The sequence below is a fragment of the Triticum aestivum genome, chromosome 5A (genome assembly GCF_018294505.1).
Source record: "Triticum aestivum cultivar Chinese Spring chromosome 5A, IWGSC CS RefSeq v2.1, whole genome shotgun sequence".
NCBI classification, from domain to species: domain Eukaryota; kingdom Viridiplantae; phylum Streptophyta; class Magnoliopsida; order Poales; family Poaceae; genus Triticum; species Triticum aestivum.
In genome coordinates this window covers 3,763,899-3,778,432 of record NC_057806.1, presented here as the reverse complement: position 1 = coordinate 3,778,432, position 14,534 = coordinate 3,763,899, and the positions used below count along the sequence as shown (strand labels likewise).

Sequence of the window (14,534 nt, the reverse complement as noted above, 5' to 3'; positions counted from 1 at the left end):
CTTGTTGTCTTGTTGTACATTGTCTGAAGCTTTATATAGCTTGTTGTCTTGCTGTACATTGCTGTAACTTACAGTTACAGGGTTGTACAGTCCTGTATCATCAAACTGTTTTCTGTAGCATCTTGTCTGTCCTGGTGGTTGAGTAAGTTAATATTTTTTCAATAATTATTAACAATTAGGAAGCAATGTTAATATTTTTTTAAATGCTATTTAGGAAGCAATGTTAATCAGTAGTGCACGATCCATCTCTTTTTGTACTGGTGCCGTTTCAAATTGAAAATGAACACCTTAACAAAAACAAATTGAAGACGGAAGAAACCATCTATAACCGTTTCAAATTGAAGAAGGATGGCAAGACTAATAAGATGCCATGTTGAAATGAAATAAAAGAGGTCGACAAGCAAACCAAACACCACAAAGAACCACTAGCAGCTCCTCGAGGTCGTCGATCATGCTGTCTTGGGTACCATTTTTTGACCTAGAAAACCTACATGTCAATCTGGGCTCCAGCCCAATAAAGCCGGCCCACACTATAGCAAGTCCAGGCCCATTGGGTCCACACTATCCAATCGCACCTTGGCGTCCAGCCTTCCACCTAATTCGTCGACGAAAATGCCGCCGCAGTGGCCGTGGCTCCAGCCCGCCGCCGCCGCCGCCGCTCGCCGCGCCACCCCCTTCGTCTTGCGCGGGAGGCGCTGCTCCTCCTCGGTCTCCACCTCCTTCTGCGCCTCGGCGCCCTCCGGCCACGCCCGCGAGCAGGTAACTACTGCTCGGCCACGCCAGCTCAGCCGCCGCCCCTAGCTCCTGACGCCGGTGTTCGCCATGTAGGAGGATGAGCAGTCGCTGGTTGTGGTGGGCGGCGGCGCCGCCGGGGTGTACGCGTCGATAAGGGCCAAGACCCTGGCTCCCCACCTCAACGTGGTGGTCATAGAGAAAGGGAAGTTCTTGTCCAAGGTACCAACCATGCCAATGCCTTGATTTCCATTGGACTGAAAATCTACTGCTATGGTGTTGCTTAAGTATGAATTGCTGGAATGGATGGCTGCAGGTCAAGATCTCCGGCGGAGGGCGGTGCAATGTCACCAACGGGCACCAGCTCGACCCATCGGTACGTGTACGCCCCATACTCTGCTGCGTCGATTGCTTTTCAATTGCATGCTCTGCTGCATTGCAACTGTGGCCTAGACATATGCTAGGAATGCATGGTGTGTCCGTCTGTATTCTAGCCATTGTGCTGTGTCAGTCAGTGAGTTTGCTGTCCATTCATCGACTGAATTAGATGGTGGCAATGTGTGTACCATTTTGGTTCGTTACCGTAAAATTGATTTACGCTTATTACATGTGTTTTGTAAGTCTGCCTTTGTCACCAGTCAAATATTATTTGATCCTCAGGGACTTGCGAGAAATTATCCTAGGGGGTACAAAGAACTCCGGGGATCCTTCTTTCGCACCCATGGGCCACAGGATACCATGCACTGGTTTTCGGATCATGGTGTGGAGCTTAAGGTAATCTTAATTTACATCAGGATCTTTGCTTGTGCATTGTCTGAAGCCAGTTTTTCTTATGTGTGTCTACTGTTTTGATTGCCGTGTCAGACCGAAGACGATGGAAGAGTCTTTCCTGTCACCGACAACTCTGCTTCGGTAGTAGACTGCCTGCTGAATGAAGCGAGAAGACTTGGAGGTAGCTAAATGCTATATGAATCTGCTGTCCATTCATCCACACGCCCTTCACCGCGAAGAAACAATTTCTGAAATTGAGTTCTTTTTGAAGTTTCCCTGCAGGCTGGTAAATCCGTGTCGGGTGCATCTGTCAATGACAATGGGAAATTTCTTGTGGAAGTTCAGAAGCGTACTGTTGATTTTGTTGATTACATCGATGCCAATTATGTCTTGGTTGCGACAGGCAGTAGCCAGCAGGTATGTGAATAGATGCTTACTCTACTAGACAGCAGACACAATATACTACCTCCCTTTCATGTTCTCTTACTTGCAGGGTTACTCGTTTGCTGCACAACACGGTCACTCTATTATTCCGCCTGTGCCCAGCTTATTCACATTTAAAATTGCAGACAAGCGACTGGCTGATCTCTCTGGGGTATTGATCCATAACTGCTATTGCAAATCTCATACTCACAAGTAGTGACTGACTGCACAAAAATGATTCCCCTCCTTTTCTCCTGCCATGTAGGTTTCGTTCACAAGGGTCACGGCAAAGCTGATGCTAGATGGCATTCAGAAAAGCGCTCCTGAGTTAACTCAGGTGAGCCGACCACCTTCAGCAATAGGCTCCGTCATAGATGTTTGCTTACATCAATTGTTTGCCCATTGCAGACTGGACCTATGTTGGTTACACATTGGGGGCTTAGTGGCCCTGTTGTTCTTCGATTTTCTGCATGGGGAGCACGTGAACTATATCAGGACAAGTACCAAGGTGAGGCCCGAAGAAATTGTACACGAATGGCACTACATTTTTAATACGGAACATAGCTGGATCTAGTGTTTTGTTTCTTCAGCTTGTGCATTTTGTGTTCCATCAATCACATGAAACTTTCCATTACAATAGTATCTTAAAACAGCATGTAAGATCTACTCCCTCTGTCCCACAAGCTTGCAAACACGTCTTGTATTGTGGAACGGAGGGAGTAAAAGATATTGTCGAACTCATCCACTTCTCTTGTTGGAATATGTATATTTCTTTCAACACAGCAAAGCTTGTGGTTGACTTCATACCGGACATTCACATCGAGGACGTGAAGCGGATCCTATTCCAGCACAAAGACCAACATGCGGTTCTGATCTTTCCCTATCCTTCGTTAATGTCTTCATCTGAGAGAGTCTGAGTTCTTTTTAGAAATAGAGAATCCGAGTTTTAAATTTTTAACTCTGCTTTTGAATGCCTCTTGCTTTAATAAATTAATCGACCAGTTCTTGTAAATGCCTTCAACAAGATGGGCATAGCTTTCTGTTTCTTTATATGCCTCCCTTATTAGGCTTTCTGAGTTCAATTTTAATGAAGATTTGCTACTGCAGATACAGATACTTATAGCCACCTTTACAACATTCTGTTTTATCTGTCATGTTGGGGTGCTTTAACCAACCTCCGTCCAGAAATACTTGTCATCCATTTCTCCAACAAGTATTTCCGGACGGAGGGAGTGTTTTGTATGATTTATGTAATTTTGTCACAGAAATATTCCCTGAATATTCCGGTTTTCCTTGTAAAACATTATGGTGAAGCTGTACTAAGATTTTTTTTTAATCTCTGCAGAAGAACAAAGTAAATAACGCCTTTCCCAAGGAGTTTGGTCTGGTGAAGAGGTTTTGGGGATTCCTTCTAGAACAAGAGGTTGCAGTAGCTGAATCCTGGTCCTTACTCAGCCCCTTAATTTGATGTTTTACTCAGTCGAAGTTTTCTCTTGCAGAGTTTAGATGGTGACATGCACTGGGCCACCGTGCCAAAAAGTCATCTAAATGCGATAGCCCTTCGCTTAAAACAGTGGATGTTTGAGGTTGTTGGGAAGGTATGTGCGTGATATCTTAAGTATATCACCTGAAAAGCTCGATAGCGGTTTTTTGATGTATCTGTGCTCACTGATGCTCCCTCATCGTCATATGTAGGGTCAATTCAAAGATGAATTTGTGACAGCTGGAGGTGTTCCACTTTCAGAGGTATCTATTAGTCGACAACTTAATGGCAGTTTTCACAAACATGGTTCAACTCACGAAAATTTCAACTTGTTCATCTGTTGTAAAGATATCGCTTAGCACCATGGAAAGCAAGAAGCAGCCCAATCTGTTCTTTGCAGGAGAGGTAACAGCACAACTGTTCTTGAACTTGCAACCCTCTGGTCATCTTATCTTACAGAGTGTGATCTTGCTGTAGGTACTTAACGTCGACGGGGTCACGGGCGGATTCAATTTTCAGGTAAGGAGCAGATATTTTCTCTTCCTGGAGAGCAGTGAATTAGTAAAAACTTTTGAAGTGAGAACACAAGGTTTCAACTGGCATTTTCTCTTTGTTTTGCACAGAATGCATGGACTGGTGGGTATATAGCTGGGACAAGCATTGGCACATTGGCATCAAACAGCATTCTCAAAGAAGAGCAAGCCTGTTTGCAACTACAAGGATCTTAAGGACATGTATGAAATCATGACAAGGAGGGATTCAAGGATTCTTAGTTCTTACTGGCTGAGTAACTTTGTAAAAACTTGAGAGTGTAGCTTAGCTGCTAGTCCACAGTATTGTAGCTAAAAAACAAGCAAAGATAACCAAGATTCACATCGAGTAACTGTATCGTCGTCTTGTAGCGACAATTTTGTAATGGAGTAAGATCCTAGTTGAGCAACTTGTGAATCCTTGTAAACTTGGCAGTAAGAATCAGAAGATCAATATACCCAGTGCATTCATTGCATTTCCTGAGCTACAGTACCTGGTCTACTGAAACATAGAACAATTCTCATTGTCTAATCAAGAATGCAACAAATCAATTTCTTGATGTTCCTTTTGTTGCGAAAGAATTTCTTAATGTTCTTTTTAAAGAATCAGAATGCAACAATGCAGTCCCTAAATGTCCGCACACTCGCTACAGATGAAACTATAACAGATGAAATTACACACAACCAAGATTCAGAAAGGTACATCGACTACTCATTCGTCGCATCGTAGCAGCAATTTTGCTGTGAAGCAAGTTCCTGAATTGATGCAAACTTTGGTGTAACAATCAGAAGACCGATGCGTTGCTTTCCAGAAGGTTGGATTGGAACTTACAGCTACAGCAACATAAGTCATTGTCTAATTCAGAATGCAACAATGCAATGTCTAAATGTTCTCATCACATCACAGATAAAAAAGTTTGGAAACATAAGAACTCAACCGTCACTACATTTTCTTAACACACACATGCTACAGGCGACGAAACTAGAACAGATGCTTCCTTCATCAAAGAGAATGGTTGATCCACAAAACTGCACCTGTTCATCAGCTAGCTAAAAAGTGTTTATTCCTGATGATACATAACGTAACCTAGCAGAAGAAGCAGGCCCTAATTAAGAACTGACTAGAGCAAATGCATGCGCTCGACATAGGGGTTGTGCAGCCACTGACTGAGCGGCTCCCCGCACCCGACAAAGCAGCCGGTGTTGCCGCGGGCGGCGAAGAGCGGGAACTGGAAGAGATGCAGAAGCTTCTCAATGGACTGGCGGACCAGCGACGAGCCGGTGACCCTGCTCCTCCTCCCCCAGCCGGTGACGATGTCGATCCTCTCGGGGCAGGAGTCCATGAGCAGCATCTGCCTGTGGAACCAGGCGAGCGTCCTGGAGAGAGCGGTGACGGCGGTGCCCTCGGACATGAGGTGGAGGTTGATGAGCCAGTAGGAGGAGCTCTTCTCCCTGACGGAGTCTGGGTAGACGTTCTTCTGCGCGGCCACCTCCCAGATGAAGCCGGCCTCCTCCTTGAGGCCGGACTTGTGCAGGAAGTCTATCACGGCGTCCATTATGCCCCTCTTGCTCTCCCGGTCCTCGCTGTGCATCATGTCCAGGAAATACCTGGCGTGGTCCCTCACGTTCTCGCCGCCGGGCTCGGCGTCGGGCAGGTACAGCAAGAACATGTGGGCGGGGTGTCCGGTGATCGCCATGAGCTGGCAGCATAGCCCCATCTGCGCATGAGCATCGGTGCAGCAGCTGAGCAGCAAGGTGTATGTCTGGAGAGACGGAACGAGCCCCTGCGCAAGCATGTTCTGGAGCACGCTGTAGGCGTCCTGGAACCTGTTGAGCTTGAGGAAAGCACTGAGTAGGGAATTGCAGGTGGGCACATTGGGCTGCAAACCATCCTGGAGCATCGCATGGTACCACCCTAACGCCTTGTCGACATTGCCGGCCTTGCCCCAGAGGTCCACCAGAAGACCATACACGGGCTCGTCAGGAGCCCAGTCGCGCCTCATCTCGAGGAACACAGCCTCAGCCTCGTCCAGATGACCACAGTGACCAAGAACCTCCATGACGATGCTGTAGGTTATCTTGTCGGGGCGGAATCCGGCGATCTGCATGTCTTTGTACAGCTTCACGACATTGTCGTAGTTTCTTGCCTTGGCCTGCAGGGCGATTATTATGTTGTAGGTAACCAGGTTGGGCGTGCACCCGTTCCCGATCATCTCGCAGAAAAGCTTGTAGGCGGCCGCCAGCTGGCCCCCTTTTCCAAGGCAATTCACCATGGCGCTGTAGGTGAAGGTATCGGGCGACAGGCCGACTTCTTGCATCCTGCCATACAGATCCATGGCCACTTCCAGGTACCCTGACTTAGCATGGATATCAATCAGTGTGCAGTATGTGACGCGATCAGGCTCGTAACCAGCTCCCTCCATCTCCTCGAAGACCTTAACAGCCTCTCTTAGAAAGTTTGCACGGCCATACGCGTGTATTATTCTGTTGTATGTCACCACAGTTGGCTTGCAGTTTACCAAGCTCATCTCATCGAGAAGCTTTCTCATCGTGCCAAACTGCTTTGCCTGTCCGAGGATCCCTATCATGGTGGTGTAGGTATGGCCGTCATGCTTGAACCCTGGCTGCCGCTTCAACCAATGGAAGAAACCGAGCGCGATATTGTGGTCATGAAGCAGCTTCAGCACTTGATTAGCCTGGAACGCGTCAATCTTGCAACGGAGATTATCAAGAACATGTTCCGTCATGGGACCCCACTTCATCTGCTGCAGCGTATGGTAGTACTGTTCGACTGCCCGCAATGACTTCAGTGATCTTAAATTAGACTGCGGTCCTCCGCCATGACCTTTTATTGTTCCTACTAAAGGGCCCTGAGATTTGTCAGAGGGACCACTATAAACAGTTGGAGCTGAGAAGTTGCGAGTTTGAACTCCAGCCCACCTGCCATCTGAATTGGGACTACTATTAGAATGGTAATTTGAGTGGCCTTGATTAGGATGCCTTTGATTCCTTATTTGTGATGGTGAACCGGAAACTGCAGCCGCTGGCCCCGAGAAATTCTGCTTTGGCTTTGCGTATCCAGATCTTGAGCCCCCCTTCCCAAAATCAATTTGCATGGAAGGGGTATTTGCCCCAGCATGGCTATGCTGATTATTTGCCTTGTTATTAGAAGACTGGCCAGCAGATAATGGCTTGCTAGAATAGCTGGCACCAGCCTGTGGAACTTGCTTAGTGCTTCCATTATTCGAGGAGGACTTCAAATTTACCAACTCATTATACACACCAGCTCCTGCAATTCCCGACTGAGAAATGCCCCTGGCGGCCTGCTTAGATGGCTGCACATAATTATTTCCTTGAACCTGACGGTTACCAGGATGGTTACTTCTGTTGCTTGATGCTGGCTCCTTGTCTGGAGATGAGGTGGAAGGAATGACATTAACAGCTTGAGCTGGGTATCCAGCAGCACTACCAGCAACATGCTGCGCAGACAGAGGCTGAGCCTTCACAGAAGATCTGCGCTCGATAGCACTCGCAGTCTGCCTCTTTGAACCACAAGTGTCATCATCAGGGCACGTGCACGAAGCTCCATCCGCGCTACCACACCTTGACCCACTAAGATAGAAGGACCGTGCACACTGGGTTAGCGTGCTGAGTTGCTTTGCCCTCAACATGAACTGCAATATAAAGTTTACATAGTGTTATCAACTAGAACAACCTTTTATTTTACATAAATAAGAGGTTATGCTTTCATAATCTGGATAAAAAAAACCAAGGTCATGCATGACAACATTTGTTTCGATGGACTATTATAATCAAAGACACAAGAATCGCAGAAACAGTACAAGCCACAAGGAAAAATAAGCTACAGATAACAGGACATGAATATTATCAAGTGAACGCAGAAAGCTTGCAACTTCTTGTCTGTGATACAATCGTGACCGTTAACCAATAAACAAAAGTCTAAAACATATTTACAAGTTCGACAACAGGGTTTTTTCAATACTGTTGGTATAAAAGAATCAGACTGCGCGATGAATGCTAGCATGCAGTACACTGCATAATGACCAAGTAATGTAGTTATTAAGTTCGAGAATTACATCTAGCCTTGCTTGTTACGATTAATTTAGCAATGGATATTGCAAAAAATATTTTCCATGCAGTTGGCCCAAATTGAATATACAGACACCATATTATGGTGCTCCATTTTGCAGTTGGCCCAAATTGAATATATAAATAAAACACCATATTATGGTGCTCCATTTTAGCTAAGGTTATTTTAGCGATGTAATTGCTTACCCAGTTGCATTTTGGAAGACCCTTTTCATTCAAATGAGAAGCATAACAATATACAATTAGATAGACAACAAGGTAGTGTTTAACTAGAAAAAGTTTGAAGCTAGATATGGTGCATAAATGGGCTACAAGCTTAATGCGATTTCTTGACTCCTTTCATGTGCTCGTCCCTCATCTAGTCATATCTTTTGTCTTTTAAGAAGACGAGAGAGAATGATATTATGTACTGTCAAGGATATAATTTAATACTCCCTCCGTCCCAAAATAAGTGTCGCTGATTGACGTTTATTTTGGGACGGACGGAGTAGTATGCATCAAAGTAAAAATGTATGTCGGCAACTCATAGAAGGTTTACCAGCATGCGTAAATGAAGAAATGTATGTTGGGGAGGGAGGGAGGGACTTACTGGTTAATAAATTAATCAACAAATTTCAAGAATGCCTATATATGTCGACTTCTACCAACCAAAGAGCTCCATGTTGGCCCTCATTGGCAGACCTGCAAAAAAAAATGTGGTCAAAATTTGTGTATAGCACTATACTGCTTACTAGGATGCATTATTTTATTAGCTGTAAATCAAATCAGTAGTAGCATGAACTCAATTGGCCCAGTAGATTATGTACAGCAAAACAAGTGCCTTATATAGTTAACCTAACTTGTGTTATTACCTCTCCTATTTCTGCATGGTGAAAAGCTTATGGATGTCCGAAGCAGAAACCAAATGATGAACAAGCAACAACTTCGTTTACTAAGCTAAAAGTGCAGTTCTTAGTGAAACTTTCTTCAGAAACAGAGAGTTCCTTCTGCCAAATGGGTGGCTGTCACGGCCAATCAGAAGTCAGCTTTACTGGATTTTAGCTTCGACTACAAAATTGATGTTGGATTTACAGTCTAACCCGAAAAATCCCCCAATGTTTGGCCTAGTCAAGGCTATCTGCAGGGCTCTAGTTGGATGAGAGCTCAAGAATAATTCCATAATCTAGACCCCTGCTGCGCCTTAGCTTGAAACCTTCAACTTGTATAAGCCAAAATGGTGATACCGAAGCACGGAAACAAGTCCTGAACAAAGGGCAAATTGATCCGTTTGCATCCAAGATGATTCTCTCTAAAAGATTGTTTCCACAAAGATGCTACGAATAACAGGGGAAAGGTTTGTTCTCTGAGCTAAGGTTTGATAGGGGATAATACTGCCACATCATTGGGTACATCAATCGGTGTAATAGTCCAAAAATGGGAGCTCGTGTGTGAGAGCTGAATGCAAAGGGGGGAAACATGATTTTTTGGTGGTTGTTGCTGGAAACAAAAAATTTGACCTTCGCGGCTTGTGGGGATTCAATCAACCGGTTTGGCGTACTGGTACTAGCAAGAACACAAGAGGGCGGCCCTCTTCTCGGTGGCCGGCGCCGGCGGGGGCCGGGCTGGGCTGGGGAATTAGGGCTGACGCAGCCCACCCCCGGGCTGCAGAGGGCGGCCGGGCGGGAAAGAGGGTTGCGGGGGTAGGTGGCGGCGAAGGCAGGCCACCGGCCACCGCGACGCGTTATCCCGAGGACAGGACATTCGCAGAATCCCCTGTGGCGGAAGCAGTAGCAATGGCGCGCGTGAGCAGTGAAAGCAGATCCTTTTCTCTCACCTTGAGACGGGGCATCCGACGCGAGAGGAAGGGAAGGCGACCCGGCGGCGGCGTGCCCTGGCCGTGGCCGGCGGCGACGTCGCCTTCTCCCCCCGGGTCAGGCGATCCCTCCTGCGGCTGTGAGGAGGGCGGCGGCGGTGGTAGGTTGGAGAGAGGAGTGCGCGATCGAGGGAGGCGGCGGTGAGATTCGGGAGGCCGGATTTGTTGGTGTGCGCGCGGCGATCGTGGGGGATCTCCGGAAAGATCTCTGCTTTCGGCGGGGCGGCGCACGGGTGGGTGGCGGGCGCCGCTGATGGGAGGGGAACTGGATGGAGGATCGTTTGGTGACGACATGGGGAGGATGGAGGGGGTATGTGCAAAAAGGAGGGGACACGCAACTTCCTTCGCAAGTCAAGACGGTCAGCGCCCGCGAGCTTCTCGGACGCTTCCTTATCCGATTATTATCCAAAAATATCATAAGGGCCGAATGATACGATAACAAACTAACAAATGCTTGCCGTAAAACTTTTTGTTTTTCAAAAAAACTTTCGATCTATTCATTAACTGTCGGGTCGTACAAGGAACATCAGAAGTAAAATTTGCATCCAGATCCGTAGACCACCTAGCGACAACTAGAAGCACTGGAGCGAGCCGAAGGCGCGTCGTCGTCATCGCCCCTCCATCGTCGGAGCAGGACAAACATTGTTGTGGTAGACAGTCGGAAGGTCGTCGTGCTAAGGCCACATATGATCAGCGCATCGAAACATCAACCGTTGTCGATGAAGAGAAGCGGATGATCCAACCTGCAGACACGCAAATGAGACGACGAATAACGGATCCAGACGGATCGACCAAAGACAAACACCGATCAGATCATACAAGATTCGCCGAAGACACGCCTCCACACGCCCTTTTGACGACGCTTGAAACATCACCGGTACGGAGCCAGGCAGGGAGAATCTTATTTCATATTCAAGTAGCATTAGTAGAGAAAGATAAAAATTAACAATCATTAGCAAAGAGGATCCCGACCTAAATGCATCCCTCAAAAAGTCATAAGGATCTTTAACCAAACCGCGCAGTTTCAGATGATACTCCTAAGAAGAATGACAACAAGAGACGCTCATGGTGGAAACACACGGCATTGTGAGAATCCCAATTTTTTTTTCAAAAGATGGTGAGGCCGACGGTAGGCGTGATGTTGGTGTTGAGGCCGGCCCGAGTTAGGGTGTCCCAAATGAGGTCCATGGACGTGGGGGCGGCCGAGGCAGAGGATGAGCCACACCTGCGTCGCCGCTTAAGGACACGGGAGAAAATAAGGGCCTCGTGTCTTGCCCATTCGAATCCTACACGATCCAAGTATGTTTGATTGCAACAACCCATGGATGTGCACCGGATGCGACGGATCGGTTACGGACAACAGAGCGAGGAGGTAGATATATCTGAGAGTCTAGAGGACGGCGACGATGGTCATCGGGTGGGGGCTGCGAGTGGCGAGGTCATGGGCAGAAATTTCAACAACAATTTTGATAGACAAGTGAAGTAGTATGATATTCTTTTTTTTTTAATTTTGTAGTATGATATTTCTTTTGCGGATGAAGTAGTAAAGATAAAAGAAAATGTAGTCATATAAGGTACAAATGAATGTCCCCGCAAAAGAAAAAGGAAAAATAGATACAAATGAACGCGTGCATGAGAACGTGTGTTCGCCTTTTAGGACGTGTGTTCAGATTTGGGCCGTGAGAAATCGGTGGTTGGCAATGCATGAAACCAAAAGAAAAGATCCTTAAAGAAAACCAAAAGAAAGAAGCTAGCTCGTGAAGCAAAAAGGTTATATGAGAAACAATAAGAAATGTACTCCCTTCGTTCCGAAATAACTGACTGAACTTTGTACTAAAACTAGTACAAAATTGAGTCATTTATTTTGAAATAGAGAGAGTATTAGTTAGTACTCCCTCCGTAAACTAATATAAAAGCATTTATGATACTAAAATAGTGATCTAAATGCTTTTATATTAGTTTAGAGAGGGAGTAGTAAAATATGTGGTGATGTGCCCCCTCACTCACCCACGGCCTACATTCCTCCACGAGTCGCTTCATTTTCTGTTGCATGCATTACACACACGTGTGAGTTCCTTCCATCCACCCAAGTCACCGTCCAAATCAAAACAGTACATGGCTGGCTGGCTCTAGGACGGATGCATATTTCGCACGAAAGCCCTATGCAAAACATGCTATTAGTATTTCCCACCTGGAATAGTTTGCGCTTGTCGCAGTCCTATTGGCCGTTCGTCCGGTAGCTTAACTAGAATACTAGGCCCGTAAGGGTTTCTTTTTTCTGGATTTTTTGGAATTTTTCTTACCGCTGCTGTAAAAATGACACTTGTTATGTGGTTTTTTAATTGTGTGGTAGATAGAGCAGTCTGCACGTTACCACACGTTTTAATTTTTTTTGGACTCCACCGCTTTGGTTGGTCTCTACCCTTTGACCATGTGTCTCTTTGGTTTCCACTTACTAGCTATAGAAGACTCACGTAGAATCTCAGAACTCCAGAAGCAACACCCGTCGCCCAGGGCTTGGCTACCTTTCCAACGTCTGCCGCGTGCCATCGCTTCACCCCATGTACGGGGCTATAAAAAGGCTTCACATCGACATGTCTACCTCAGTGCCTTCAAAATCCCGCCACACCAGACCTCGTCAACGACGCATGCCTGGCCGGAGAACCCGGCATCACCCCATGTCTCTCTCCGTGTGGCTGAGGTGGACTTGTGGAAGCAACGTGAGTTCTTTGTGTTGTCGTTATTTTTCAGTGTCTTGAGTCTATGCAAGAAAGAGATGAGCAGCTAATCAATTTGAGGTAGCAACTGTTGTACTGCCCCTTCTCTTTTCCCCTTCATTGTTTGTTAGTTTGCTGGATTCTTGCTGGCGATTTGATTTTCATGTGATGAATTGGGTTCAATCCGATTCTTGGTAACTGGATTTTCATAATTCCATATTTGTGGCCGCTGCTCGCGATCGTGGGTGGTCAGACTGGCACAAGAAAAAGTCCGATGTCAGCGCATCTGCACCTCCATGCGGGTGCTCAAGATGGATGATGATTTTTATAAGAGCCCTATCCCGGACACCTGCGGTTAAGGCTGCACGGTGATTGATGAAGTGGTTCCCAATGATCTGCAGGAAGGATAGAGATGAATACCCATCTCTGAGTGGTGAACAAGTTCCCTGTTTCCCTGCCCGAGCCTTACAACAGCGTATATTTATGCTTTTGTTCTCCAAGTAGTAAGATGTCAAAGCACAAGTGTCTTTTTAAGGCTTCTTTAAAGTTTGTTTTCTGATTTTCAATCCTGGGGACATGTAGTTATTTCTTCATTTTCTAATCTGAAAAGTACAGCATGTAAAGCCATATTCTTTTACACCAGGAACTAATTTGGAGGTCGCTGATTTGGTAATCAGTCTTGAGCAGCTTCCGATTCTTGCCTGCTTGCTTGGTGCAAGGAGGGACTAATAGAAGACAAAACAGCCTTAGGACAAACATAAGAGGTTGCTTGATCTGGGAACTAGAATGGTGCCTGATGGACATACAGTAATATATCTTTGGTGTTTTTATAAATAGAGCCACCAAATATAAACCATCTAGATTAAAAAAAATTGTTTTGCCAAACAAAATTCACTTAATAGCATCAACTCAAATGTGTGATCCGTCTTAGATTCAGAGATAATTTTAAGGTCTAAGCTTACTTACCACTTCATGTATTGACGGAGGAGATGAGGCATGTTCCTGATGAAATCACAATGGGTTTTTTATTTCTTAAAAATGAAAATGAAAATATATACTTGTTAGAAGGGAGAGAGGGATTGGTGGAATAGTTGTTGTATTGCTTGAGCCTCGTGGGCATATATATAGGAGTACAATGATCTACTTGGAGTACAAGGCAAGCCAGAATATTTCCTAGTCTAACCTATGTTTCCTATACAATCACGTTACTCAACATCCCCCCGCAGTCACAACGGTAGCGATGCAGACGGTGAGACTGGAGAAGAATCCGAAGGCAAGCCGACGGACACCCCCCACAGTCGTAACGGTCGATGCATCGCGGAGTTGTGGCTGGAGTGGAAACCAACGAGGTTGCTCAAGCAGGCGGTAGCCCTTTGTGCCGTTTGTCGATGTAGCCGAGAGCGTGGGTGGTGAAGCCGTGGTCGAGGTAGCCGTGCGAAGAATGCCGTGGTCGATGTCGAGTCGGTGTAGCCGGTGTCGAGGAAGTCGCCGTGGAGCCGCGGGCGCAAGGGGGCGCCGAGTTAGCATGGGCGCAGTGGTGTCGAAGTAGTGGTGCGCCAGGAAGTAGATGGTGTTGACGGCGCGTCGCGGCGGGTGTGCCAAGCCCGGGGACACATCGTGGACGAAGGCACGCACCGGTGTTGCCAGCACCGGGCATGCGTAGACGGACGAAGACGAAGTTGACGAAGCGCCGCGCCAGGCTTGCCAGGCCCGGGGACACGTCATGGACGAAGGCACGTGGCGATGTTGCCAGCACCGGGCATGCGTAGACGAGGGACCTGCACGAGCTGTACACCATGTCGGAGAAGTCGGAGAGGCCAGCAGAGAAGGACTCGACAACGGTTGCGGCGCCAATCGGCGCGGGGCCAATGTCGCCCGCGGTTGTCGGAGTAGATGAAGCGGTCGGGTGACGGCGA

The 14,534-nt window shown here is 46.8% G+C and overlaps 2 protein-coding genes across 2 annotated transcripts; one reads left to right on the top strand and one right to left on the bottom strand.

Moving 5' to 3' along the window:
• Window positions 1-518: 518 nt before the first annotated feature.
• On the top strand, window positions 519-4,423 carry LOC123101932 (uncharacterized protein YtfP). The gene is made up of 16 exons (XM_044523176.1): window positions 519-759; window positions 829-954; window positions 1,049-1,108; window positions 1,393-1,506; window positions 1,597-1,684; window positions 1,775-1,920; window positions 1,997-2,098; window positions 2,192-2,263; window positions 2,335-2,434; window positions 2,710-2,792; window positions 3,272-3,349; window positions 3,426-3,524; window positions 3,622-3,672; window positions 3,758-3,814; window positions 3,887-3,928; window positions 4,033-4,423. Exons 1-16 carry the CDS (start codon window positions 613-615, stop codon window positions 4,135-4,137), a joined length of 1,470 nt encoding a protein of 489 aa, XP_044379111.1. The 5' UTR covers window positions 519-612; the 3' UTR covers window positions 4,138-4,423.
• Window positions 4,424-4,755: 332 nt separating this feature from the next.
• On the bottom strand, window positions 4,756-10,181 carry LOC123101931 (pentatricopeptide repeat-containing protein At1g18900). The gene is made up of 3 exons (XM_044523175.1): window positions 9,863-10,181; window positions 8,639-8,730; window positions 4,756-7,613 (listed from the first exon to the last, which is right to left on the bottom strand). The coding sequence occupies exon 3, from the start codon at window positions 7,608-7,610 to the stop codon at window positions 5,061-5,063; it is 2,550 nt and encodes an 849-aa protein (XP_044379110.1). The 5' UTR covers window positions 7,611-7,613; window positions 8,639-8,730; window positions 9,863-10,181; the 3' UTR covers window positions 4,756-5,060.
• Window positions 10,182-14,534: the final 4,353 nt, after the last annotated feature.